The sequence below is a fragment of the Aspergillus sydowii genome, assembly GCF_001890705.1.
Source record: "Aspergillus sydowii CBS 593.65 unplaced genomic scaffold ASPSYscaffold_10, whole genome shotgun sequence".
Classification (NCBI taxonomy): domain Eukaryota; kingdom Fungi; phylum Ascomycota; class Eurotiomycetes; order Eurotiales; family Aspergillaceae; genus Aspergillus; species Aspergillus sydowii.
Genome location: NW_024467868.1, coordinates 979,007 through 1,004,997, shown reverse-complemented (window position 1 = coordinate 1,004,997; position 25,991 = coordinate 979,007). Strand labels below are relative to the sequence as shown.

Sequence of the window (25,991 nt, the reverse complement as noted above, 5' to 3'; positions counted from 1 at the left end):
ATTCTGTTTAATAGCAACTGTCCATTATACAAAGTAGTACTCCAATCCCTATATCAGTACGTCGCGTTCATCCGCATCGCAATATAGTCACTGCTCGTAATCGGTTCATACATCTTCGGCCTGCCCTCGCCATGACAGTTCGGTAGACACTCAATCACACTGTCCCTATCTGGACTGATGAAATACGGAATCGAATACCGGGGCTTCGTCATCCGACCATGACCGCTACCCTGCTCTGATCCTCCACCAACTTCATCAGCATTAACGAGCGGTGGAGCGCGTACACGGTGCATCGTGGACCTCAACTCGTGGTTACTCCACCGCATCAGTAGGTCGCCAATATTCACCACCGCGGTACCGGGGATGTACGGTGCAGGGTTGAATTTTCCCTTTTCATGTATATCTTCTACCTCCAGCCCACCGACGGCATCTTGGAAGAGGATTGTCATTGTGGCAAAGTCCGTATGTGCGGCGATGCGCTCCGCCTTGCCATGTAGCAGTAGTTCTTCCTCCACGGGTGGATAGTGCAGCAGACGACACTGGTTCGTGCGGTCTTTATGATAATCCAAGAAGAATGCTTCATCGAGGCCCATTCCAATCGCCGTTAGCCTCAGCATAAGCGTTTCAAGGCCGGAGCACGTAGTGAAGAATTTTGCAAAGAAGGCCCGAAATCCTGGGAGAGATTCCTCCGGGATCCAGATATTGCGCATCCGCTGGTCATTCTCGTTGCCTAGTTCGAAGGACTCCTTCACGTCGGGGATCTTGCGGCGCTCCGCGATGCCGTCGGAGTCGAAGACCATTTGAACGACCTTTTCACGTCCAATACCACTGTATCCGCGGTGATACCAGCCTTCTGGCGGATGAGGAGCTTTGTTCTTCTCGGAGTCGGGGAGGGCGAAGAATTTCGAACTCTACCGGGTAGAAGATGTTAGTCGACGTTTCAATCCCTTTGGGCGGATATAGTTACCCAGGTAAATGCCTCGTCGACAAGGTCTTGAGCTACACCGTGATTCTTGATATATGCAAATCCAACATGTTTGAAAGCCTGATACACCTCGTGGGCGATCTTGGCCACTTCTTCCTGACTTCCACTGTGCGCTGGCTCAAGGTCGATTATTGGGATGTGTGAGACGGTAGGCGCCATGGTGTCTATCTTGCTGTACATGCGTATTCCACAGTGGTGAATTCCGTATCTGCGACTCTAGTCGTGGTCGTTGGGGCACTTTGTATGCCGCGAAGCCGAGGCTCTCCACCTGTCTGGCTCTTGATATATACCCGTTGTCCTATTGGTCTGTCGGTCAAGAGAATTTGTTGGCCGATCACGATCGGGTGACTTGGTTGGAGTAACGCCATCTCGCCTAATCAGACGCCCTTGGTGTCTCCAACTGGGAGGTAGTTATATGACATCCCCGCAGTCAATGCGCCAGCACTCATTACCCAAGTATTGACGACAACCAGTGTCGAGATATGGGGAGCCAATCAGACCAGAGGTACCGCATTGGCGTTGATGTCGGCGGTATGTTCCGAATCAGGCCAGCAGTTGTAAGACACAGCTAATTCAGTGTACGCAGGTACAAACACAGATGCAGTGCTTATCGACCTCGACTCGATGAGCATCATCGCGTCGCATAAATCACCTACAACACCCGATGTAACGACCGGGATCACCAGTGCTGTCTGCAAGGTCATAGAAACCGCCCAGGTCGCTCTCAACGGCATCGGCTGCGTCATCGTTGGCACCACGCACTTCGTCAACGCCGTCGTCCAGCGGTCGCCATCCTTACACCCAGTGGCAGTCATCCGGCTCTGTGGCGGACCGGATGATGGCTTTGGCCGGGGAATTCCACCCTTCATCGACTTTCCGGTTGATCTGCGGTCCTGTATCGAATCCTCCCGGTATTACTGCCACGGGGGCTACCAAATCTCTGGCGAAGAAATTAGCGCCGTGGACCACGATGAAATCCGTAGTGCGGCCAAACAGCTCGCAGCGGAAGGAATCGAGGATGTGGTTATTTCAGGCATGTACGCTCCGCTTAATCACGCCCAGGAAGTAGCTGTTGGGGATATCATTCTGGAAACGATACAGCGGTCTGTGCAGAAAGCCCAGGTCAATTCATCCTACAAACCACGGATAACGCTGTCCCACGAGGTCTCAGGCCTGGGCTTCCTCGCTAGGGAAAATGCTGCTATACTAAACGCGACACTGCGCCCTCTCGCGGAAAGAACAATCTATGCATTCAAGAGGGCCATGTGGGATATTTTCCAGGGAAGTCCGTGCATGTTGTATCTCACACAGAACGATGGCAGCGTTCTCAGTGCCGAGGACGCAATCCACTACCCGATCCGGACGTTCAACTCTGGCCCGACAAACTCCATCCGAGGTGGGGAATTTCTCTGGCGCGCTGCTGGCAAAGGGAGTGGCCAAGAACAGGATGAGAGGACAGAGCCGTTGGTTGTGATTGATATCGGCGGAACCACCTCGGACGCGGGGCTACTGCTCCCAAATGGCCTACCCCAGATGAGTTCCATTACAGGATTAGTTGGTGGTGTGAGGACCAACTTTGCGCTGCCGGCGGTCGAGAGTATTGGGTTAGGTGGTGGGAGTATCATTAGGGGAACGCGTGAAGACCTGACTGTTGGTCCTGAAAGTGTTGCTTTGGAACTACTGCAGAAGGCGAAACTCTTCGGTGGCGAATATCTGACGGCAACGGATATCGTAGCAGCGTCTGCAATTCACGACCCCAGCGAGCCGAATCCCTTCAGGGGTATGGGGGATCCGTCTCGACTAGCGGAGGTCACGCCAGAAATCATATCTCGGGCACGCGAGACGATGAGGGAGATGACCGCGGCCCTGGTCGATAGAACCAAGACGCATAAAGGAGACGTTGATGTCTTGATCGTCGGCGGAGGGGCACCAATCATCAAGACCGATGAACCATTGAGTGGCGTCCGCAGCTTACGAACGGTGAAGGGTGCAGAAGTGGCAAACGCTGTTGGAGCCGCCATCTCGCGAGTATCGGGCGTCATTGATACTGTGGTTGATACTTCAAATCAAACAGTCAAGCAGGCGCAGGAAGTTGTCTCGCGCCTGGCGATTGAGAAGGCTGTCAGTATTGGCGCGAAGCGTGAGTCAATTCAGATTGCCGAGGTGACTATGCTTCCAATCCAGTATGTGGACGCGAAAGCTCGAATCGTCGTTCGTGCGGTTGGAGAGTTGGCAATGGTTTCCGAACGACAGTTGACGGAGGCACTTGCCACTCTCGACGAGCATAACGAGGCCCAGGGACGGGGTAGGGCTATGCCTTCTAGTATTGATAGGACCGTCGGTAACCCTGTCAATATCGAAAACTATCGCCCATTAATCCAAAATCGTCAATGGATAATCTCACAGACGGATCTCCAGTTCATCGCCCAGGGCTGCAAAGTCCTAGGGTGTGGAGGCGGCGGCGACCCATACCAGGAATATTTGAAAGTCAGTGCTATTGTCCGAAACAACCCAGGCTCCGTCAAAGTGGTGTCGCCCAGCTATCTCGCAGATGACGCCCTCGTCGGCTGGACAGGATGCATGGGCAGTCCAGAAGTGAGCATGGAGCGTCTTGAAAACGAGGAATGTCTCAAAGCGCATGAAGAGCTGACCCGTGCCACGGGACTACCGGCAGTTTCTGGCTTCGTGGCTCTAGAAATAGGCGGAGGCAACGGTGTTGTGAACTTAGGTGTCGCGGCGAAATTAGGAGTGCCCTGTGTTGATGCCGACTACATGGGTCGCGCGTATCCCACAACATGGCAGATCACGCCAAACGTTTACGGAACGCCCCGTGGTGAAGCACTGCTTCCTATGACGATCGCCAGCGGGGATGGCTCAGTCGTGACAATGACAGCCTCGCGAACAGACAAGCTTGTTGATAAAATTCTGCGCGCCTCCTGTGTCGAAATGGGCTGTCGGGCTGGCAGTGCAGGTGCTCCCAAGTCGTCCAGAATCGTCCGTGAACAGGCGGTTACAAATACAGTATCCCTCGCTTGGTGGATTGGGCGGGCGATTGCCTTGGAGAAGAACATCGCTGACAGAGCCAAGCGGATAATTGATGAGGTTGGTGGTTCTGGCAGCGCTGCGATGCTTGGGGGAGGAAAGATTACGAGTGTTGAGCGGGTGCTCAAGACCGGTCATACTTATGGAGTGTTAGAAATAGATGGAAAGCTTCAGGATGGAACAAAAGCGGTTCTGAAGGTTCCATTTAAGAACGAGAATGCTTTTGTGGAGGCGCTTCTGCCAACTGGCGAAGCCAAGATACTCGCCTCCGTGCCAGACCTCATCGCCGTTCTTGATGCTGAAACAGGTGCTGGTTTGGGAACACCAGAATACAAATACGGTCTGAGAGTAATGATCATTGCCATTGCTGCCTCTCCACGGTGGACCGACACACCAAGGGGTATGGAAATAGGAGGTCCAGGGTCTATGGGATTCGAGGAAATACAATATGTGCCCATTGGGAAATACAGTGAGCCACGAAGTGTTATTGACGCGTTCGCTGGTTTGAAGCTGTGATGGGCATGACCTCGCGATGTTTGTATAGGAATTTCACTATACTCGTAAACTATGTTGTTGCATAATTACTCAGATAGGGCGCTATGGACCCATTCCATTCCTCATTATTCGTGCCGCGTGTAGGAAGAAAGAGTCAATGCGAAGGGCAACGGGCCGTAGCAGTGCAAGCGAGGCATCGTCGTCCGCCCATTCCCGCAGTCGTTGCAGTGACCCATGGAAACTTCCAAGAAGCTCAAATGCAGCATGAACTTGTTCCGGGCTTGGGGCCAGCAAAAAGAGGTAGATTAGGAAATTCCCACAAAGTGTCATCTGCGAGCGGGCGTCTATGACTGGTCAGCAAAATCAAGGACCGGGGCAACAATACGTACGACCGCCCCAAAAAGCATGCAGACACGCGCTGGTAATCCTATCCATAAACACGGTGAAATTGCGAAACTCATTGACAGCCGAGTCGAAATACCGGCAAAGGGGTGAGTTTGCGTCGGATTTGGCATACATTCGGGCAGGGCTCATCAAGGCGCGGAATAGAAGTGCTTGAACTGCGAAGTAGGCTAGATTCAATGGACCTAGGTTTGTCAGTGTGGGGTTTCAATCGAGAAACAGTCAACCATACCATTATTGCGAAAGACAGTAGCAGTATCTGCGTTGTACGCCATGGTGACACAGTTGGGGACCATGGACGACCAGGCCCGAAGATCCCGCTGGATAGTGAGCAAACTGGCCTCTCTAATCTGCGGTTGACCGATTGTATGCTGGTAACTAGAATCCAAGCTACATAGATTAAAAATACTGAATGCAGCAGTATCCAAGGCCAACCTACTAGTAAGAATCAATCAGCCCATGCAGGATTCGGCTTAGTTTGACCATCTCCAAAAACCGAGCACTCGTAGATATATCAACAGCTCGGCTAGAAGGATCTACCAGGTTCTGTACATCCACGGGTACCTCTTCATCAAATGCAAGGTCATCCATAACAGGCGATGTCGTAGTAAAGGAGCCTGGATAGACTAGGGGCGGATTGCCATGGCACAAAGATGACCATATGTCACTGACGTAGGTTGCCCACCACAGTTTCCTGCGCAGTTTCTTCTCTCCCAGTACATGGTGCCACGCAGATGAATCTCGGTGTAGACCAACCATCTGCGCACATGCGACAAGACGAGACGTAAAGATCCATGTCCTTGGTGTTTCAATCGTGGCATTATCGGCTGGCCGTTCATACAGCAGAAGCAGACAAGCCTGTATTCCCCACAAATTTGGGGCATGGAGTTCACGCTGCAAACATGATTGCGCTGCTTCGAACAGGACATGCAGGTCGAACTGCAGGGTACCATCAACTTCTGCATCATGCTGCCAAAACGTTGAGCCCAATCCGTACACAGCACCTCGCAATGACGCCGGGATCTTGAGCTTGTCTTCCAGATATGCTTTCAAGAATCGCCCTTTGGACACCACGCAGTATACCGGATGGACATGTTTAAAGAATAGTCGAACCAGTGTTGCGCCGTGCGGTGATACCATTGCCTCGATCTCATTAGATATTCTTTGCTTGGCTAGATCGTCCGTCGGCTGAAACTCGTCCATTAACAAGTTAAAGTGGACTGGAAACGCGGTATCCAGATCACCAGCACTCGCCTGGATGACGTCTGCGCTTATACCGTCTCTCTCGTTGGTGATCACGGACCTGAAAGAGGCCAGCAGGTCTGTGTCTTGCTCGCCAGAGAGACCTACAGAATGCGCAGTTCGGTTTTCATTGTCTTCAAGGGTATCAACTGTAGGACCGTTGTCGCTAAGGTATGTTGCAGGCGAAGTCTGCGAAGCTGCCTCGGTCCGACTTCCAGGTGAAGTTATATCAGTAAATAACCTTTCGGGAGATGTAGCTACCGGTATGCTGGTGAAACTCGTGTCGACGGTTCTGTTTCCAGTCGTTCCGGTCTCGCACGATCTCTCACGCGATGGGGCAGTGGAACCGTCATCGGTCGACTTACAGGCCTGGCCTTTCGATCGACAGAACCGACCTAAACTGTTAGCTTGCGAAACGACGGAAATTGGAGCAACACACATGGCGGGACAGTCTCGATAATGCAGGCAGTCTTGCGCCGACGGCAGGTGTCACAGGGGCGATTCTTGCGGCTCCTCCATTGTCGGGCGGCACCAAACCTGGTCTTGACCTTGAAGCTACGTCGTCTCTTGGGGATAGATCGATCCATGCCAGGGAAACAGATCTGCCATCATCTTGCAAATACGGAATGCAGAGTAAGGAGTGAGAAGTGAGGGGAAGAGTCCCCGAGGCAGTCAGTAAGCCCTTTTAAGGCTAGTCCCAAGGAAGACTAGCCTGATACGCCCCTGATAACACACTCATCCCCAATAAGCAGTTGGTAACTTGATCAACTGAAATACATTCTACAACCAAATACATTAAACCTGGTTGGTCCCCGAAACACGGCTCAAAGCAGTAGGTGCCATCGTGGTGTTAAGAGGCCAGGGTTGGTTTTCATGCAGATATATAGTTTTACACGAAGACCGCTGACTCTACGCGAGAATACCATCCCCACAACTTTTCACTATATACAAAACGGATAAGAACGCATCGAGAACTCATTGAGGAAAGCATTCAGTCCACACCCCAAGTTTCCAGTACATTATCAAAAAACATGAGGGGGGAGTACAGGCCAGGAGGAATATCTGCTGAGTCTTTTGTTAGTTGCAAACAGCTTGATCGTGTGTGCTTCTCACATTGATTTGTGAACGTCGCGCCAAACTCATTCAAAGGCATGGCAGCAAATTCGGTCTGAAAGTCGTAAGAAACAGGCCCGTCCCTGTCCTCGGCAGATGTCTCCGTGTTTCCAAGGACAATTCTCAGAGCTTTCGCTACTTTCCCAGCTTCCGCAGACGAGGCACTCCTTTGAAGCCAAATCCTCTGCGAGACGGTCAGTTGTTGTCGAATCTCCTCAGCTCTAGACGGCCGAGTTTTGCATTCTGCGGTATCATGCAGTTCAAATTTATCGATGTCTTGGAGGTAGAGACAGAGCAGGCTCGTGGCGAGGAGAACATCCTGGTTGAAAATATGGGTGACCTTCCATCTGAGCTGGCACAAGCGACCAAATGGTTGAGACTCTTCATGAAGCATCTCTTGAAAGGATAGAATATTGAGTGCAGAATCCAAGCAGATTCGCACCGACTTCTTGTCCTGCTCTTGGGCCTGTGGACCTGGGTAGCTGATCAAAGCTTTCCGGTACAGGAGGATGCGTGATTTGTAGTAGGTCGTTTCTACACTTATCCGCTGTACCACAAGGGTTGGACTATCCGTGATGGGATGCGGCGTCGTTCCCCAGCGCAGTACTGGTGGAATGCCACGATTGTGGACGTCCTCAAGGAGTGCGTCGACCTTGAGGACCTGGTCGTAGGAAAGGGGATTAATGTCGGTGTTGACGTCGCAAATCAAGCCGAGAGCTGTGATGAGTCGCCCTCTTACTATGAGAGGGAGGATCGGTGTCCATTCTGTTTCTGGTCTCGGCGGAGGCATTTCAGTCGTGTCCTCGTCAAAATCACAGTCGCGCAGGTTACTTGGCTGTTTTGTATCGATGTGCGTATCTGTGGCATTTCGAGGAAGGCCCATCTCCAAAGAGAGACTCAGATCTAATTGCAGGATTGTAAGCCAAATGCGTCTTCGCATCTCGCCCTCAAATGGGGATATTCCGGGAAAGTTAACTGGGTCACGGTGAATACCCATGCGCACTGCAATATGGAGTATTGTACTAATGAAAAGCCAGCCATCGGTAGCGCTATCTTTCGAGAGTACAAACTCGCCAGTAAGAATCGTTATGAGGGTTTCGAGAATATGTGGCCCTCCCCTCGTATACCTGGCTAGGATCAGACACTGAACAGCCTTCTCCCGGAAGGCATCCTTCATGGCAAGATATTCCGCCTTGGGCGATTCAGCTCGACCATCAGCGGAGTCAATGGTGAAGATTTGCAACTGCGCAGCAATATATAACATGGAGAACATGAGACCGACCCAACCGATGGAGGTTGCAGATGGATTCTCCCAGAAGGCTTCGTACTGGTCAAATGTCAAACTGCTTGCAATGAACCAGGTTAGAAGAACCCACCTCTCGGAGAAACTTCTTGCGATGAATGAAATCTACAGCATAGTCAATACGCCGGAGGCCGAAAGAAAGGTTTGATATACTGACACGGAGTGACAATGTGGGAATCGAAGTGAAGGGCCATTAGACGGTCGACAACTGGACGAGGAGGAACAGCAGCCAGGATTTCATCTCGAGTTGCATGACGGTTCGGGCCGTAGAACAAGTGTGAACCGGGCGCAGCCTTGCTATCAGGGACCATGTCCTCCTTCAATCCTCTGATTTTGGCCAGAATGGCCTCCCAATGGACACTCTGGACATAGCTAGTTCCAGACTCGCGCAATTTTAGGGTGCCGGGATCGGCCGGGGATGCAGATTCATTTTGGGATTTATTTGGTCCCCGGATCTCAGGGAGCAACTCCAATCGTGTCGGCGACTTCGGTGTGGGCAGACTTGGGAGTGACTGACCTTCCATGAACGTCACGACAAGGCTCTCCAGCTCAGAGATTCTACCATGGAGGCTGTCCTGTCGCCGAGCAACGGACCGGTGAGCATCAGGTGTAGATGATGCCTGCGCATAAATGCAGGAGTTGGTTAGGCCACGCCTTGAACAGGCTCCGCATGGGTGGTGTCGGTCGCACCTCAGCCTGACAAAGTTAACCGTGCATGACTTTTGGATGGCTATGGAGCACGTACTTTCGGTGCCTGCAAGGGCCGCAGGAAAGCTGGACTTTGTCTCTGCGTCGGTTTGGCGGCGGACGCGGACGTGGAGGATTGTCGGCCATGGTGACTGAATGGAGAGATGACAATCTACATCCAGGCAGTGGAGATAGAATGGGAACGGAGGATGGAATGAAGGATGCAGGACGGAGGATGGAGAAATGGAGATAGTAACGACCGTCCGACCGTCCGCCCACCCTCCGCTCCATCCTCCGCGTCCACGGTCCGTACGCACCACGATTTTCCCCTGGTATTCAACAATCTCCAGTTTTGCTCCGTATTTACGGCCTATTTCTCGGATTTAATAGCTGGCGGAGTTATCGCTTGCCCAAACAATTCTAGCCATGACTCTTCTATGCGGGCTCCTTTGTCGGGTCCTTCGTCTTCCAATATATAGCAAACAGGCCCGCCAATGTCTCGGAGCTACACCACCCTCGACAGAATACCATGGCCGACTTGGAATCCGCCCACGAGAAACGAGCTTTATCGGACGATGGCCATAGCGCGCCTGACCAAACAGCAATTGAACAAGAGACGAAGGATAATGTCGTCGACTGGGATGGGCCAGACGATCCCCAAAACCCGCGGAACTGGCCATCATGGAAACGCTTGACCCAGGTCGGCCTCGCCAGCGCTTTCCTGCTCACTGCGTAAGGCAATTCCTGTGCTGATTTGTCCAAGGAAACCCGTACTGACGACCTACTACACATACAGAAACCTCGCCGCCACAATGTTTGCACCTGGAGCTGCCGCGCTTGCTCAGGAGTTCCATATCACCAGTTCCACCGTTTCCAGTCTCACCGTGTCCATTTACCTTTGCGGCTTTGCCCTTGGGCCAATGTTCATTGCGCCACTATCCGAACTGTACGGACGCCTTGTGGTCTACCACACCTGCAATGTCATTTACATTGGCTTCATCGTTGGATGTGCGCTGGGTAAAAGCACTGCCATGTTTCTCGTCTTTCGATTCCTTGCTGGATGTGCTTCTTCGGGCCCATTGACGGTTGGCGGAGGAACTGTCGGACGTCGTCCCGCCAGCTCAGCGTGGAAGGGCAATGTCTGTATTCTCCTCAGGACCACTCCTGGGACCAGTAGGTAGTATCATCCCTCGCAAAACGCCATGATCCTAACTATCCATCAAGGTCCTGGGCCCAATAGTTGGTGGCTTTGTATCGGAATCAATTGGCTGGCGATGGACATTTTGGATCATCGTAATCCTAGTCAGTAGAGCGTGTAACCCCTACTATTCTCGAGTCGCTGACGGTTCGACCTAGGCGGGTGTATTTTTTATCATGTCAATTTTCCTCCTCCACGAGACCAATGCCGCCGTATTACTAGGATGGAAAGCTGCGCGCCTCCGGAAAGAAACCGGCAACACTGCCCTGGTTTCGAAGATGGATCGAGGACTGACCCCCCGCGAGTTATTCATCCGCGCCATTACACGACCAACAAAGCTTCTCATCCTCTCGCCCATCGTGCTCCTCCTTTCTCTTCTGTGCGCGTTCGTCTTCGGCCTTCTCTTCCTGCTCTTCACCACGTTTCCCTCGGTCTTTGAGGAACAATACCACTTCTCCGCCGGCATTTCTGGCCTGTCATATCTCGGGGTTGGAATCGGAATGGCCCTTTCTCTCCTAGTCTTCGCAACCGTGAGCGACAAAATGCAAAAGGCACTTGGAGACTCGCCCAAACCCGAAGGACGCCTGAAGCCCATGATGTGGGTCATGCCCACCGTGCCCGTCGGCATTTTCTGGTATGGCTGGGCAGCTGAGAAACAGACTCATTGGATCGTGCCCATCCTCGGCACCTTGTTCTTTGGATTTGGCTTTCTCTGGATCGCAATGCCGGCCCAGCTTTACCTGTTGGATGCCTTTGGCCCTGAGGCTGCTGCATCTGCCTTGGCTGCGAATGTGATCCTCCGACTTCTTTGCGCAGCTTTCATTCCATTGGCGGGGCCGTCTTTGTATGCAGACCTAGGGCTTGGGTGGGGGAATAGCGTCTTGGGTTTCATTGGCGTGGCTTTTCTTCCACTGCCATACTTCTTCTATCGGTACGGGGGGTGGCTTAGGGAGCATTTTGCTGTGAAGCTATAACATTTAATTTGAGGTTGGGGTATTCATAATTATGCTGTGTGATACCGGTTATAGAGGCAAGGGTATCTACCGTTATTTCTGCTTTCTAAGCTAAGAATATAATATGTCCATATCTATACCAAACTCAAAGCATTGCTGACCGGCACAACATACTGCTCCCAGTCATTTGCTTCAGAGATAGAAGGTCTCTTCGGTTCGGCTGAATTTGACAAACTAAAGTCCCGCGATTTCCAGACCTGCTCGATAACCACGCGGGTCCGAGAAACGCTCGAGACGCTGCTCTTGGCCATTTTCTCGAGCAGTTCAAAGACAAGCCTTCTCCCGTCTATTATGGATTCAGTCTCTGGATGTGAACACAGATCAGCATCAAGTGGATCTAGCTCTACAGCCGCAACGAATAAAGGCCAGATAACCTGGCAAGAGGCCTCCAAGTCTAGAAGCCCAACGACCTCTTGGAGCATCTTCCGTATATAGATCTTGATCACAGGATCTGATGGCCGGCCCCCAAATAATGCGCAATTTAAAAAGACAAGGCAAGCGAGTTTCTTCAGTTCCGCGACCCGTTGAACGGTCTGGCCCTGCCGAGGGTCAGGATGCTTTTGCTCGAGGCCTGCGAGTTTATTGCTCAAGATTTTTGCCCTGATGTTGAAGGTCATCTGGTCCTCGTCCGAGAGCATATCTCGCCGTGATCGACTAAGGTCCATAACTGAGAATAATATGGAGACCAGCGCCGGGCTGCAGCCCAGCCAGGGGTTGATCGTTGTGTCGTCTTCACGCCAATAGCTCGACCCGAAAAGGTCTGCCTTTGCGCAGGCCGTTCGGCCCATCACATCCTGGAAGGCAAAGAAAAGTTCCACAAAGGAAGATACTTCATCTTGCCGATCACTATTATCTGTCCCGGTCAAGAGATGCTGTCGCTTTCGGAGTTTGATGATGTCTTTTGCTCCTTGAAGGTGAACAATCCACTGTTGATCGCAGTGATCCACAATATCGAAGAGACATAAAAACATCGCAATGACCAGAATTTGAGGGTCCTTGGCGCTGAGAACCTTTGGGTCATGGTTTATTTGCTGTCGAAAGTCGATCAGGACCCGGGACTTTAGTCGTAGGCTGATCCTGGTGTATTGGTCGTCATGTTGAGACCAATGGCAGGCGGCCAACGCCTGGATAGCGCGCAGCACTGCGGGTGGAGCTGATATACAGTAGGGAAGAATGATGGACGCAAATGGAGACTGTGACAGAGGACCATGTGCTGTTCGAGGGCATATCTGATTGATATAATAGTCGAACAGCAGTCGATTTCCTACCACATCTAGCGATGGAAACAGGCCAGGAGACGATGGTACGGTGGGCATAAAGGCTTCATTCATTTCTTTTGACGGGGGAGAAGGTGATGATATCAGGTCATGACCTCGCTCTGCAATGGCTATTTTTGCATCAAAAGCCGGCAGTAGACGCCTCTTGGCATGGTCTTGTTCTTCCTCAAATAGTCTCTGGATAAAGGGCGTATCATTATTAACAAACGACCACGGTCGGATGGCCGGGGTCGGAAGCCATGTTGTCTCTTTGGGGAAGTTGGAATCCTCCTGTCCCTGACCTTTTTTGGGGGAACTCTTGCCCCAGACTCCGGATCTCCCAAAGGCGACTCCACGCTCACGATAGGTTGATTCCCATCTCAGCTGGACAGGGCTTGAACATTGTAGGTCTTTCCGCCAACACCTGGTACAACTTGGCTTTTGCTCGTCGCATTTGACCTTGCTGCGGCGGCAGTTTGAGCATCCATGCGGAGAACGCGTAGGCGACTTGCGGTGACTTTTCTCTGCTTGCTGTGGCATCTCTGCCTTTTGCACCTGTATAGCCGACGAAGGCTATCGTTGGTATTTCATCATTCACCGTTCTCAGGTCCACCAGAGTATTTGAGCACTGGATTAAGACAGACTGGATGAAACGAGAAAAATTCCTGGTCAACGTGCTGTGCTGGACGTGTTGAAGGGAAAGAAAGAAAGAAATCAACAGTATCAGGCACAAAAGGGACAGGGCCAGCACTGATGTCAGCAAATTGAAGGGTGGAAGGTCGAGGCGAGCACAAGGTTTGCAGTGGGTCCCTGGTGGATCCTTTTATCCACGTATAGAAACAATCCATACAAGCATCATGGCTGAGGCAGGTCGATGCGAGGCAGCTCCTCGACAGTAGTGTATTCTATCTCGTTATAAATATTCTGATTTTCACGCGTATTGTCTCCCGATTGATCATCCTGTTCCAACGTCTTCCTTCAAATATTCGCTCCACCATGGCTTACAATCTTCGATGGGGAATACTCGGTAAGTTTGATGGATGATTTAGCCCCGCTCATACTGACTGTATGTCCGCATCAGCTACCGGAGGAATCGCAGAGAGTAAGCTATCCGATCTGCCTGTTCAAACTTGCTGATAGTCAACTAATCCTGTTGATGAAGCCTTTGTGAGGGACCTGCTGTTAAATCCAAGTAAAAGAGGAGTTACAGACGTTGCACACACTGTGGTCGCCGTCGCATCATCCTCATCCAAGTCTTCAGCGGACTCATTCGTCCAGAGACTACAGATTCCCGGACCATGTGCGACATACGGAACTTACAAAGAGGCCGTTAACAATCCCGATGTCCAAGCGGTGTATGTGGCCAGTCCACACTCGCACCACTTTCAACACACGATGCTTGCTTTGGAAGCCGGCAAGCATGTTCTTTGCGAGAAAGCCTTTACTGTGAACGCAGCCCAGGCCAAAATCCTGTGTGACACTGCCCAGAAGAAAGGCCTGTTCCTGATGGAAGCTGTCTGGACCCGGTACTTCCCACTTAGCATTCAGGTCCGACATCTCGTGCAGTCTGGAGCAATTGGCGAGGTCCTGCGTGTGGTGTCCGACTTGAGTATTGGAGCTGAGCCTGAGACTGCCTGGAACAATGACCATCGCATGGTGAATAAGGATCTGGCGGGGGGCGCCCTGCTTGACTGTATGAGATCCCCGTAAGCCCAAGGATAAGTTACTGACCGAAAGATACATAGTGGGTGTTTATGCCCTTACTTGGGTTTTCCAAATCCTTTACCACACCCTGCCCCGCGCCCAGCGTAAAGCCCCTTCCCAGATCACATCTCACATGTCCAAATACGCTGGGACTGGATCGGACGAAGAGGCAACAATGATACTAACATTCCCAACGACGACACCGTCCGCCCTTCCCAATCGTACCTCGCACGCCGTGGCAATGACGGCCTTTCGTGTAGCGACAGACCCAGACGGCCGCGGCTCTGCTGGTCCCTCTATTCAGATCCAGGGAACCAAGGGAACTATCTTGATCTTCGGACCTGCGTATCGTCCGGAGCGATACAAAGTGGTACCAAAGACTGAGCCAGGCGAGACGGCAACTGTCCAAGACGTCCATGTCCCTATCCCTGGGGATGCGCGCGGCATGTTCTGGGAGGCTGATGAAGTCGCCCGCTGTGTGCGTGACGGGCAGCTGGAGAGCGAAACCCTTCCTTGGGAGGAGAGCATCGTCATCATGGAGGTGATGGATCGAGTCCGCCAACAGGGAGGGCTGGTATACCCAGAGGCGATCGAATCGACAACCTATCCACTGGATCTCTGATATTTCAGGCAGTATTCATGTGAAGAAGATGAGCCAAACACAGCGCATAAATTGCCAACTATACTCACGACATTCTCTGAGGACAGCGTATCCTCAACCATGGCAACCCCAGACCACGGACGTACATAGCTTGTAATACCAATGGTTAATCTCACAGACTATGTCCATGCCACTCGCGTGTGAACCCAATTTGCTGAGGCTCGCATGAATAAAGTAGGCCAATATTTCCAATGTTCTGGGACTGCGTAATCCGCAGTAGCGAATGTTATCGCTTACTCGCGTCTAATAACCCCCAGCTGGGTCTTATCAAACTTCACAGTGGCTCTTATTATGTAGTATTGATGACCAGTTTTACATCTCTGACCACTCTCCCATCTGCGAGACCCAACCTACTGTTTCCAACTGGCTCTTTTTCGGATTCTGTAATATGACACCCTCAACGCCGAGATGAGGGAACAAGAACACGCCGCCGTGCAGTGACCACCACAAGGTCTGAGGCCAAGGTCTTGTATTTTCGTGAGATAATAGTTATAATTTCTTCTACAGTACCTTCTAGCCATTGCTCACTATTTGTTCAGCCAACGTGTACACCACGAATAGCATGTTCTGCAAATGGATTCAAGTATAAAAGGAGAAGGTGCTTAGGGTGTATGCATTGACGCGTTCCTGCCTTGTTTGGCACATATCCTAATTGATCAGGAGCAGCTCGCACCTCAGCACCTCACCCACAACAACAACCTGTCAAGGCCATGGTCGAAAGGCACAGCCTACATAGGGTATCCTTATCCTGAAAGCTCTACGATATCATGCTAACGCTGTGTCTATAGCCTATACACAGCATATTAAACCACACGTCACACCACATCGCTACATACTACCTGTCGACGAACAGCCAATTCCTAATAACACTACCAACAACGCTGAAATACTACAATAACCTTCACCTCGAAGATCTCCCTCCGACACCATCCCCGGAAGTGGTTCTGCGCCGAATCTCCCTACCGGAAACATCCCCAGTGAATCCTGGGTAACCCCCACTTGGGGGTATGCATTTGGCTTCATGCCATATATTTTATGTTTTGTGTTATGTATGATTTGAACTGCCTGGCAGAAGCGAGAATCAGGGTTAGTTCTCAAGATAATAGACCCTATATTGAATATCCCAATACTGATTATGGTATGTGAGACTATAGCCACGATATTAACATGGATATCACTATCAGAAGCTGTAAACTCAACAGTACTAAAAAGGTATTTACAAAATTTCTAGGTACTAAGGCCCTGGATGATTGTATGATATTGGTATGCCAAGGCTAATACCAAAGCTTACTACAGTATTCAGAAAGATACGAGACCTAGAAGAAGCCCGTATCGCCCCTACTTGGGTACCGACCCGCGAGCCTGATGCTGCTGGCCAGCAGCGAAGTGTGTCGACTATTCTTAGCGAGTTAGAGCGTCGCTCTTGGTTTGCTAGAGTTTGGCCGGCCATTCAAAATATTAAGAGATCATGATCATGGAAAGGGGCCGGCGGGGACGTTAAAATATTTGCTTTTGGTGGTGATAGCACATTGCCTATTGATGGGACAGCCGCGAGAGGCATTCATTTTGTTTTATGCGCTTTTCCAGTACGATCCTGATGCCGATGGCGCAGGAACTAGGGGCTGGCGATTGCTCTACGAAGGTAGAGAATGGCGAGGGTTTTTGACCTGATGTAGAGGTAGTGATATGTATTGAAGAATTCACAGCGAGCCCTATGCTGAAAAAGAAACCAAAATGCGGGTGGGGTAGCCAAGCGATACCCCTCTATCCGCATAGTGGATCTTGACTCTTTCTACAAGAACCTATAAGCTGTACCACACGTCCATTATTAGACCGTCAACTAATCAACTATGGCACTTTTTTTGCATTCTCTACCTCGCGAGGTGTTGCTGATTGTGACTGATATCCTGGCTTCCGAGCACCTTCCCAGCTTGCATGCCTTTTCTCTCGCGAGCAAGTCTTGCTGTGCTATAGCTAAGAGCAACCGCTTCCAAAATATCCACTTTGAGACGGTTGCAGAGAACAGGCTCTTCGTTGACATTGAACACTGGGAAGGCATACTCCAAAGACACAATGCTTACTCTTCCGTTCATCGACTAACTGTTCACGGCTTTATTCCATTAACAAAATACAACCATCCATCCTATTCTGAAACCCCCAATATACCACTGTCCTCTCAACGACCATGCCCTGGGGAAGACGAATGGACAGATCTTGAGTCTCGATACTCTAACGTCCTGTATCCGGGACCTAAACCAGCTGATCTCGAAACAATGACCGCATGGGAACCACTAGCTCGGTTTATCAAGAAGCTCTTAGGGCTCAGAGATCTGCTTTGGACCGCATGGGCTGCGTTCCCGCCATGTATACTGGAGGTGCTGCATCAGGATCTCCCAAAATGCCGAATCCATCTAAGATCATCTACCCTTAAGCATTTATATGGATCGTCACCTCTCCCTGCGGGTTACGAATCATACGAGTGCGCTCTTGCGACGTCTCCCTCGCTATCCAGCCTGGCATTCAGGATGGGAAACGTTCAGAATGCCGCGGTGTGCACCGAGCGCGCTGTCTTGCGCATGGCCGCTGGACTAGCGCCCAACCTAACACAGGTATACATGCAATACGTCAACCAGTTTCCCCTAATATATGATTATACTGAACTGAAACCACCACGCGCGCACCTTTTCACGAAGCCTCCAGCCTATCCGTCTCGTCTCCGCTCGCTAACGCTGCACGGCCCCACGCCTGAGAGCANTGACACCTGGAACAAATATACCCCTTTCTCCAACCTGACAACATTCCAGTTGCACGGCGATTACAAATACGATCTCCTCTCAAAGCTTTCAACGTACGATTTCCATTCCCTGAAAAGCCTCGTGCTTCGATTCACCAATAACATAGCCCCGCGATGCCGATCTGGCTTCGTCGCCCACTTGGATACAAATCCTGATAGTTTCCTCACGAAACTTCCTCCACTAGAAAGTCTTCTGATCTCAGCCCCCTGGGCTGAACACCCTCTCAGTATCCCATTCGAGCATCACGGTACAAAACTCCGCAAACTAGGCCTCTTGCTTTCCCTCCCACCGCGCCGCCCAGGCCGGAAACCACATATCGCTCTTAATCAAATCAATCAAATCAAAGCCCACTGTCACTATCTGCGGCATTTGCATATCCGGATTCCACGGGCGCAGGGTGATGCCCATGAAGTGGAGATCTATCGCGCGCTAGATATCGCATCTCTGTCTAGTCTTACGATAGAGCTAGACTGCACAGCTTTAAACGACGATATCAAACCCACTCTCGTGAATTTAGCCATCGATGAGAAGCTCGTTCGGTCTATTTTCTCCACCATCACAAACTCATCTTCTCCGTCTTCATTGCTGCAAACTCTCAGAGTAGAAGTCTTCATGAACACCCCATATGGCAAGCTCGAGATCTTCCACGCACTCATGAGAGAGACTATCTGGGAAGCTTTCCGCGCGCCGGATGGCTTATTCGTGCATGAGAGTCTCAGAGATAAACGCGATACCTGGCGGAAGAGGATTGCATTGGCGGATGACTGGATAGGCGATGTTCCTGCCGAGAAGGAGTTCAGGGAGCTTTGGCCGTCCAGGGGGGGTCATTGGATGCAGGATTGGCATAGCTTTCCATTGCAGTTAACTTAGCTGGAGATTCTTTTCTTACAACTTTAAATCTTAAAATGGATCCATGTCATTTAGTTCTTTCGATCATTAATTTAAGTTGTCTGCGCCGAGAATGTCATCAGCTCTGTCCCGGGGGGATATGTGACAATTTGGGTGATAACTATAGTTATTATCTTGTTGTTTAAGTAATCAAAATACGGGTTTTCCTGTTGTTTTGTTCGTGCTGGATTAATCCTCTGGTAGGGCACACAAGTCCACACACGATTTTACCAGCAGAAGAACAAACGGAGGGTCATAACACGTAAATTGCGCAAAATATCAAGATAAGACGCTAGCGAAGTGATCGTCTACATTACCAACCAAGTTGTCATCCAAAACAATGTATCATGTAGCAGAAATTACCGCCTGATATCAATATTGTTGGGAAAAGCGGACCGTTTGGATCCTAGCAAGGTCGCGTTCACATACAATCAGAAGTCTTTATAATTGAGGTAGCACAGGAAGGCTCGCTATTTACTAGCGACAGTGTGTATTGGAGATAGCTAGGCCCTACAAGAAGATGTAATAGAGAATATCATGAGCTCTCAACCTTTCTGACTAAGTAGCAACTGCTCACAAACATTCACTGGGTAGCCAGATCCTTGTCCCAATTTATTACCAATATTTAGACACCATGTATATGTAATATATTTCTTCATCGTATACTCCAGTGGCCTACCCGCCAGACTACAGATTGTTAGAGCAGTGCATAGAGACTTAGCTGTGAAGAGTACTAGATATGGACACTCTCACGCCGAAGACCTTGTCCAGGCCTGGCCCTGAACCACAGTGTAAGGTATACATCCCCAGCTCTTTCATACCATACATTGCGTTCTTCGGTTGTACAGTATATATAACAACAGGTTATAGAAAACAGGGGCTCACGTCTACTCACTTATACGTATACTATAGACATTAGTATGGTTAGAAGTATAACGACCCCTGAGCGCGTTGCTGCCTCTAGGGGTAATAGAGTCTTGAGTAGGTACAGGTAAGACAAGTAACCACACGGTAGCATATTACTTCCTTCAGTAAATAGGGGTAAGAGCATTGTCCGGTCAACGAGCAATACCGTGCCACCCCCGGCCTCTACCGGGATAGTCGACATTCATCGTCAACCTTTCCATCTCGACGACTAGTGCTCTATATCACTAGGAATCTAGGAGAAAGGTCAACTGAAATGTCGACTTTATGACACGACCATGAACCTTGAGAACTTGGACCGACAATTTCGAGAAGATGCAAGCTACCTGCCGGGCTTCCATCGCGAAGACATTACTAGTTTCGTAAGATAATCATACACAGCATTTGGATTTGTTCACACCAATTCTGCCCTTTCAGTTGACATCAATTCACTCAGCGGCCTTTCTGTTCGTTCCGTCCTCTGGTTATCGGTGGAGAACTGCGAAGACGACCCTATCGTCTCCGCCTGTGACAGGCGCGTCTGATGATGGTCCTTGTACGCAAAGGTGGGAAGGGCACCGAGCCCATCGCCGGGCTGATTAGGATTAGTTGCAGTTATTTCCCGAGCCACATTGCCTTTTCGTCTAGATTTCCGCCGATATATGATGAGAGCTCCCACGGCTATCGCTGCGACCAACAATACGCCCAATGGAACCCCGAGCCCAATTCCAATCTTGCTCGCCTTTGATAGGCCGTGGTTCTGGTTATTTTGTGATGTGGGAGTGGTGGTTGTTGGTTGTGAACTGCCTGTAGTCGCAGAAGACGTGGGGGTTTCAGTTTCTGTCGTCGGTGATGATGAGGACTCATTGACGAAGTTGTACGAGGCCGGGGCGGGATCATCGGTATATCTCTTCGATACCCCAAACAGGACGCTGGTGATATTGTTGCCATAAGCCTCGTGCTCGGCAGTGAATGGCTGGAGCATGAACTTGCAGCCACTTTCGACGTAGCCTTTACGGGTCGCAGTCCAAACATAACTAAGATTGTTGTTCGTTTGATCTTAGGTAAAATTGTCAGGCGTTCTGTGTGAAGGAGAAGAGGAGAAACCAAATGAAATGGGCAGCGTCACCTTGTAATAGACGGTTGTTCTTGCCACAGCTTTCGTAGAGCGAGATCACAGGAGCATCAACATGCCAAGTTACGTTGACCTGGTCTGCTACTATGAAGCGGTTTTCTGCTTTTGTCGGAAATGTGAAATTTCCGGACATGGTGTGATCTTGCCCTCAAGCTGAGATACTCTTGAGGACTGGGGACGTCCATGACCGGAAACAAATGCCATGGGAGTTGGGAAACGGGGTTCGCGGAAAGGGGCACCTGATCGCTAATAACATCGTACTTTTGAGCGAACCTCTACTTTTGTCGAGGAAGGGCGCTATCTCGAGTCATCCACTGCGAGCCCCTGTCTAGTGCGGAAGACTAATGCACTACTCATCACACTGTGGGCATTGCTTGTTGCCACGAGCTGTCTATTCCTTCGCTCCGCGACCTCAACGAAGGGCAAGATATATAGGGAAGAGGAAATAGAGGGCGTAAAGACGGTTAGGTAAGACCAGCCTGATGTTGAAGCTGTTGGTGCGCCAGTTTCCGTGTAGAGTCTCATGGTATTCCCATCCGGCAGGAGGCGGGTGGCTCCGGCTGCGGAGTATACTTAGGTTCGGCGAATCATCGGGAGCTGAACCGGCTGTTCGGGCCCAATCCAATGGTGACGATGCGGTCGGTGACCCGCACTCCGACACGACACGCCATGACCACTACCGTCAGTGGTAGCAGCTTGGTCTTAGTGGGCCGCAATATCCCGAATCTCCATGTTACCACAGAGTCCCTCCCCAGGCCATCTAACCGACCCCTGCGGTAACCCCCGCGGTCGGTTAATGTTCGCAGGCTGGTAGTTGCATTCTAATGGAGCAGGTTATTCCACAACAGGAATTTCCGACACCAAGTCGCTCACGTTACCGCCATCCAACGTACCGGTGGTGCTGTCGTCAGAATTGTATTGGAGCTGATGTTGAAGTTGAGGGCCAGATATAGCACGGCTTCCGCCTGATGCGAAAAAAAGTAATGCATGGCCTTCGCATTGTTATGACTCTAGTCCATAATGATCACCAAAGTATTGACAATCAAATGAAGTTCCATATCGGAATGCGGCTAATGTTTGTGGACATGGTCATGTCGAGTCTGTTTTCTTTACTCGGTGGATTATGTAGTCCGCGACAAATATATATTCTAGGAAACTATATAAGCCTTGCATCATCCTCAAACAACAGTTTTATCAGAATGAGATGGTCCACCACTCCACCATGGAAAAATTATTGCTATTAGGCCATGCTTCTAATTCATTCTTATCCAACAAGTTTCAGGTAATGGTTCCAGCCTCCAAGGCAAGCAGCACCTCGTCCGAAAACGGTACCTCTAGCCCGGTGATATCAATATCAGACGAGCAAGCATTAAGCATATCATCAAACACATTCATCCCGGTAGCCGGGCTCATAGTATCCATATCCACCTCAAAATCTTCGGATCCACCCGAGGTACCCGAGTCAGGAGGCGACAATGGAGGCGGGGTCTGCCCTGCGCCATTACGTGCATAGTCAACTGCATGCTTGAAATACGGGTCCGTATCACCGATTCTTTCAAATAGGGATGGTATGTACCCCGTATCAGAGGACAGTCTCAGCCAGAAAGGGGTGCTGCGATTCAACATAGCGCACAGCAGTAAAGGCCGGACTAGGGATGGAGCGAGGAGCTGGATATGGGCGAATGGCTGCTGCGCGGGCGGATTGTCGATTAAGTGGATGATCGGCCAGGTTGTGGTCCAGAGGGTTTTGATGGCGGATTCGGAGATATCTAGAGTAGGAGATGAGACTTGGAACCAGCGGAGCACGGCCCAGTGGTTTGAGGCGATGTGGTAGAGCAGCATTAGGGAGGTGACGTGCACCGAGAGCAGGCTGTTCATGTCGCCCTGTCCATCAGCGTAGCTGTTGGGTTGTAGGCAGGCGACTTCCATGGGCAGGCTTGCTACCCATTTGTCTAGTAGTTGACCGGTCTTGAGAACGTCTGTACCGTCCGATACTCCTGGGTGGATAGATGGCCAGGGCTGGTCGCGATTGTCTGTGATGTTTGCTGATATTGGAGCGAGATTTCCAATAATGACGGCCAGTTTCGACCGTTCAATGAGCATCAGCGCCAGCTTCCGGTGGTAACTGGCATTGCGCTCCGGTGTAAATATGTCTTTGGTATTCATCTCGCTGCATAATGGTTCATGGGCGAGGTCGTCAAGTGTTAGCATCGGGACATCGTGGTCTCGCTCGTTGATAATCCAGGGCGAACCATGGTCAAGCAGTACCATTCTCTCGCGAATATACAGACTCCACCATAATTGTTTGCGCCGACTTCTGTTCCGGGCATCTTCGGAAAATCTCGCGGGGTTTCGATGCAATCCCAGCACATATGCGTGTGAAGCTGCCTGCGCAATGAGGTTGAGGGAGCCTTTCGGACTGTCGACTGGCTGCGGGTATAGTGACATCAAAAGCAGACACTGGATCAAGGTAATCCGATCAGTCTCGTACCCCATATCAAATAACACCCGGGCGCGGTCGAACATGGCACGCAGTGCTGCTGGCTTGGTATGTCGGCCTTCGCAGGCATCGAGAAATAGCCGAGCACTCAGCATTACACAATGGAAGAGCAAAAGACTGATCTTGGATGAGCCCTTTGCGGCCTTCAGCGATGCGACGGTTGCGGCGCGGTCCAGAACAGGCAGGGTGGGATGCACCAGCTCGAAATAGCATTGCCATAGCCTGTCCCGGACAGCCGGGGTGTGTAGACGCAACGCGCCTTTTGCACGGAGGTATGTGAGCTCGTCATCGCCGATATGGGACGGAATCGGCTGGATATATTCTGGCAGTGGTGACTGGAAGTGCGACTGGGCGGCGGAAGGTTTCCTTGTCATGTTGGTCAGTCAAGTCCCAGGCACAGACCAGGGATGTCTAACTCACCGAGGGCGCCGTCTTCCAGGAACAATTTCACAGGGCACTTGATCGAGGCTGCAGTTTGTACAAGGCGAACCAGACACAGCGGCGTCGCAGCGGACTTTGCGCGCGCGACAAAGCCTGCAGGCAATGCTGGACCGCGGTCTCTTGTACCGGGTTTCTGCACACACTGACTGGGGAGAGCTGCTATCAGGGGTGTCCATTATTGTACTCCAGGCTTGTGATTTAATTCCTGTGGACCATCAACTGTCCCATTTTGTATGGCGCGATATCGGTTGTCGGTCCGAAATGGGGGGGCGACAGGAACATGCTACCCCGTATGATCGACGGGGTATTCCTGGGGAAATGGGCCTCTGAAATGGGCCTACCGGGACGAGATGAGCTCGGACCGTGCCCGGATCCTTTACTGGACAATCTTAAATATCGGATCCGGCCATCCCCTATGAATGTACCGGTATGAATGTGCCTTCGGCCCGACGGCGGAACAGCGCCAGCGGTCGACGACGATGGGAGAATCTGGTGTGATGCCATCTGCGCTGTCACGGTACATACTAAGCAGTATTATGTAGTGGTCGATATCTATTCCCGCCATTCCGATATGATATTAGAGCTATTGGCGCCGGGTTCGGCTGTATATACCCGGGCGGCCATATGGTGAAATCTCGACTGAGCCAACAAGCTTCATACTCTGGTTCGAGAGTGAGAAGCACATGAAACGAAAATAGGCCGGCCCGGGTATCTATCTTTATATAAAAGTGGCTTTTGTCCTACCGTCCAGCCAGGGAGCTGCTCTCAGAATGCCCGGTCCGGGCATCCTCGGGTCATCGGTCCGACACCAACCAACATACCGTATGCCCACAATTGATGCACCCAACTACCTACTGTGGTGACTACTCCGGTGCTTACATGGAAAATGAATCAATTCGAAACCAAACAAAATCATGATTGCAATAGCGATAAACTGAAACGGAGAAGCCAACAAGAAACACAAATATACAAGTTGTCACAGCCCATCCTTATTCGAACTCCCCCTTATAAGTGCACTTCATTATGGCATTGTTGGCGAAGCTAAATCCACACCACGTGGTGGACTGATGGTCATCCTTGACACACTCGTACCCGCTCGCCGAGGTATCATCCAGGGCCGTTATAATAATACCCTGTTTCCCGTCGTTGCCGCAGTTTGAGTCTGGCTGGAAGAGGCCCTCGCCCATTGGAGTGTCGATTTTCACTTCGTCTGACCCCTTGATCTCGCAGGGGTCTTCGAAAGCTGAATTCACAGACGGGGTGTTGCAGTCTCCATAGTCCCCGTCTTCTCCCCATGACATGAGGATCAGATCTCTGCACTGCGGGAATCCACCGCCTGTTGAGAAGCATCCGTGGCTGGAAACCAAGTGTCCGATCTGCTCCTCCTTGGGAATATCCGCACGCGCGGTCAATCCGGACTGGGATCCTCTGCGAGCTAGGATATCATTTTCGATGTTGGGACCGTCAGAATGGGGGAGAGCAGCCACAATGGGAGCAGTCAAAGCTGCAGCAAGGGTAATAAGGACGGAACGCATTGTGGATGGAGGCAGAAGTAATAGAGTATTCAAATCAAGAAATCTGGTGATCTTTCTTTTGTTTGTCAGAGGAAGAGTAAAGACTTGATGATGGTGCTACTGGAGAGGATATTGCTGGCCTTTTATAGATGTCAAACCTGAATAGTCTGATAAGTGAATGCGCAGTCTGGTCTGCAAGACTTGGTATAAAATTGAATGCAGCGCAACAAAGCACCATATCCAGTAATTCTTACTCCGTTAGCCCCCACCTTCATGTCAGACGGATACTTGCTCTGACGCTGGAGGGTATTCAGCTTGTTGTGATCTTCATACCAAGAGTGGCTATGTATTGCAGCTCTGCCAAGTTTAGCTCAGCCAATTAAGGCGAGCATGGGGCCAAAAGCTCCAATGCCACCGGGGTATTGGCCCCAGATTCCATGGTGCAAGGCAGACTCAGGACCCTGAATTAGAGCGATCTGCGGGGGATTGTCACCCCAGAATCCCCCATAGCACCGTCCCGCCCTGGAGATTCAGCTCATGCTGATCCTGGTGTGATGGCGACCCGACGTGCTTCACATACATCACGACCCCCAAGTACCACCAAAGGACGGCCCAATTGCCGTCGTAAACAATCCCCTTTGGTTTCTGGTCGCCCGTTCTCTGCAGGTTGATGGAAGGAACAAGTTGATCTCCCGGGATACGAAAGGGGGCAGC

The 25,991-nt window shown here is 50.9% G+C and overlaps 12 protein-coding genes across 12 annotated transcripts; 4 read left to right on the top strand and 8 right to left on the bottom strand.

Moving 5' to 3' along the window:
• Window positions 1–53: 53 nt before the first annotated feature.
• Window positions 54–1,144, bottom strand: ASPSYDRAFT_157659 (isopenicillin N synthase family dioxygenase; the record flags this gene model as incomplete). Its single annotated transcript, XM_040842661.1, has 2 exons — window positions 54–911; window positions 968–1,144. 2 exons carry the CDS (start codon window positions 1,142–1,144, stop codon window positions 54–56), a joined length of 1,035 nt encoding a protein of 344 aa, XP_040700023.1.
• A 276-nt stretch (window positions 1,145–1,420) lies between these two features.
• On the top strand, window positions 1,421–4,905 carry ASPSYDRAFT_48498 (uncharacterized protein). Its single transcript, XM_040847632.1, has 2 exons — window positions 1,421–1,516; window positions 1,572–4,905. The coding sequence occupies exons 1-2, from the start codon at window positions 1,468–1,470 to the stop codon at window positions 4,541–4,543; spliced, it is 3,021 nt and encodes a 1,006-aa protein (XP_040700022.1). The 5' UTR covers window positions 1,421–1,467; the 3' UTR covers window positions 4,544–4,905.
• ASPSYDRAFT_407417 (uncharacterized protein) lies at window positions 4,584–4,977 on the bottom strand. Its single transcript, XM_040846139.1, has one exon. The coding sequence runs from the start codon at window positions 4,850–4,852 to the stop codon at window positions 4,625–4,627; it is 228 nt and encodes a 75-aa protein (XP_040700021.1). The 5' UTR covers window positions 4,853–4,977; the 3' UTR covers window positions 4,584–4,624.
• Window positions 4,978–5,262: 285 nt separating this feature from the next.
• On the bottom strand, window positions 5,263–6,655 carry ASPSYDRAFT_48496 (fungal specific transcription factor domain-containing protein). Its single transcript, XM_040847631.1, has one exon. It carries the CDS (start codon window positions 6,605–6,607, stop codon window positions 5,363–5,365), a length of 1,245 nt encoding a protein of 414 aa, XP_040700020.1. The 5' UTR covers window positions 6,608–6,655; the 3' UTR covers window positions 5,263–5,362.
• Window positions 6,656–6,967: 312 nt separating this feature from the next.
• On the bottom strand, window positions 6,968–9,465 carry ASPSYDRAFT_48493 (Zn(II)2Cys6 transcription factor). The gene is made up of 5 exons (XM_040847630.1): window positions 9,328–9,465; window positions 8,740–9,278; window positions 8,656–8,687; window positions 7,280–8,606; window positions 6,968–7,231 (listed from the first exon to the last, which is right to left on the bottom strand). The coding sequence occupies exons 1-5, from the start codon at window positions 9,414–9,416 to the stop codon at window positions 7,158–7,160; spliced, it is 2,061 nt and encodes a 686-aa protein (XP_040700019.1). The 5' UTR covers window positions 9,417–9,465; the 3' UTR covers window positions 6,968–7,157.
• Window positions 9,466–9,798: 333 nt separating this feature from the next.
• ASPSYDRAFT_92401 (uncharacterized protein) lies at window positions 9,799–11,441 on the top strand (the record flags this gene model as incomplete). The annotated part of the gene is made up of 4 exons (XM_040852675.1): window positions 9,799–10,001; window positions 10,066–10,442; window positions 10,510–10,571; window positions 10,626–11,441. 4 exons carry the CDS (start codon window positions 9,799–9,801, stop codon window positions 11,439–11,441), a joined length of 1,458 nt encoding a protein of 485 aa, XP_040700018.1.
• Window positions 11,311–13,481, bottom strand: ASPSYDRAFT_48491 (Zn(II)2Cys6 transcription factor). Its single transcript, XM_040847629.1, has one exon. The coding sequence runs from the start codon at window positions 13,274–13,276 to the stop codon at window positions 11,555–11,557; it is 1,722 nt and encodes a 573-aa protein (XP_040700017.1). The 5' UTR covers window positions 13,277–13,481; the 3' UTR covers window positions 11,311–11,554.
• A 90-nt stretch (window positions 13,482–13,571) lies between these two features.
• ASPSYDRAFT_183224 (Gfo/Idh/MocA family protein) lies at window positions 13,572–15,247 on the top strand. Its single transcript, XM_040843527.1, has 4 exons — window positions 13,572–13,763; window positions 13,818–13,838; window positions 13,899–14,429; window positions 14,482–15,247. The coding sequence occupies exons 1-4, from the start codon at window positions 13,733–13,735 to the stop codon at window positions 15,060–15,062; spliced, it is 1,164 nt and encodes a 387-aa protein (XP_040700016.1). The 5' UTR covers window positions 13,572–13,732; the 3' UTR covers window positions 15,063–15,247.
• Window positions 15,248–16,951: 1,704 nt separating this feature from the next.
• Window positions 16,952–18,766, top strand: ASPSYDRAFT_34198 (uncharacterized protein; the record flags this gene model as incomplete). The annotated part of the gene is made up of 1 exon (XM_040845208.1): window positions 16,952–18,766. The coding sequence occupies one exon, from the start codon at window positions 16,952–16,954 to the stop codon at window positions 18,764–18,766; it is 1,815 nt and encodes a 604-aa protein (XP_040700015.1).
• Window positions 18,767–20,102: 1,336 nt separating this feature from the next.
• On the bottom strand, window positions 20,103–20,955 carry ASPSYDRAFT_92397 (uncharacterized protein; the record flags this gene model as incomplete). The annotated part of the gene is made up of 2 exons (XM_040852674.1): window positions 20,103–20,746; window positions 20,817–20,955. 2 exons carry the CDS (start codon window positions 20,953–20,955, stop codon window positions 20,103–20,105), a joined length of 783 nt encoding a protein of 260 aa, XP_040700014.1.
• Window positions 20,956–21,947: 992 nt separating this feature from the next.
• On the bottom strand, window positions 21,948–24,420 carry ASPSYDRAFT_71014 (Zn(II)2Cys6 transcription factor). Its single transcript, XM_040850547.1, has 2 exons — window positions 23,743–24,420; window positions 21,948–23,688 (listed from the first exon to the last, which is right to left on the bottom strand). Exons 1-2 carry the CDS (start codon window positions 23,937–23,939, stop codon window positions 22,101–22,103), a joined length of 1,785 nt encoding a protein of 594 aa, XP_040700013.1. The 5' UTR covers window positions 23,940–24,420; the 3' UTR covers window positions 21,948–22,100.
• A 147-nt stretch (window positions 24,421–24,567) lies between these two features.
• ASPSYDRAFT_48484 (uncharacterized protein) lies at window positions 24,568–25,607 on the bottom strand. Its single transcript, XM_040847628.1, has one exon. The coding sequence runs from the start codon at window positions 25,296–25,298 to the stop codon at window positions 24,753–24,755; it is 546 nt and encodes a 181-aa protein (XP_040700012.1). The 5' UTR covers window positions 25,299–25,607; the 3' UTR covers window positions 24,568–24,752.
• Window positions 25,608–25,991: the final 384 nt, after the last annotated feature.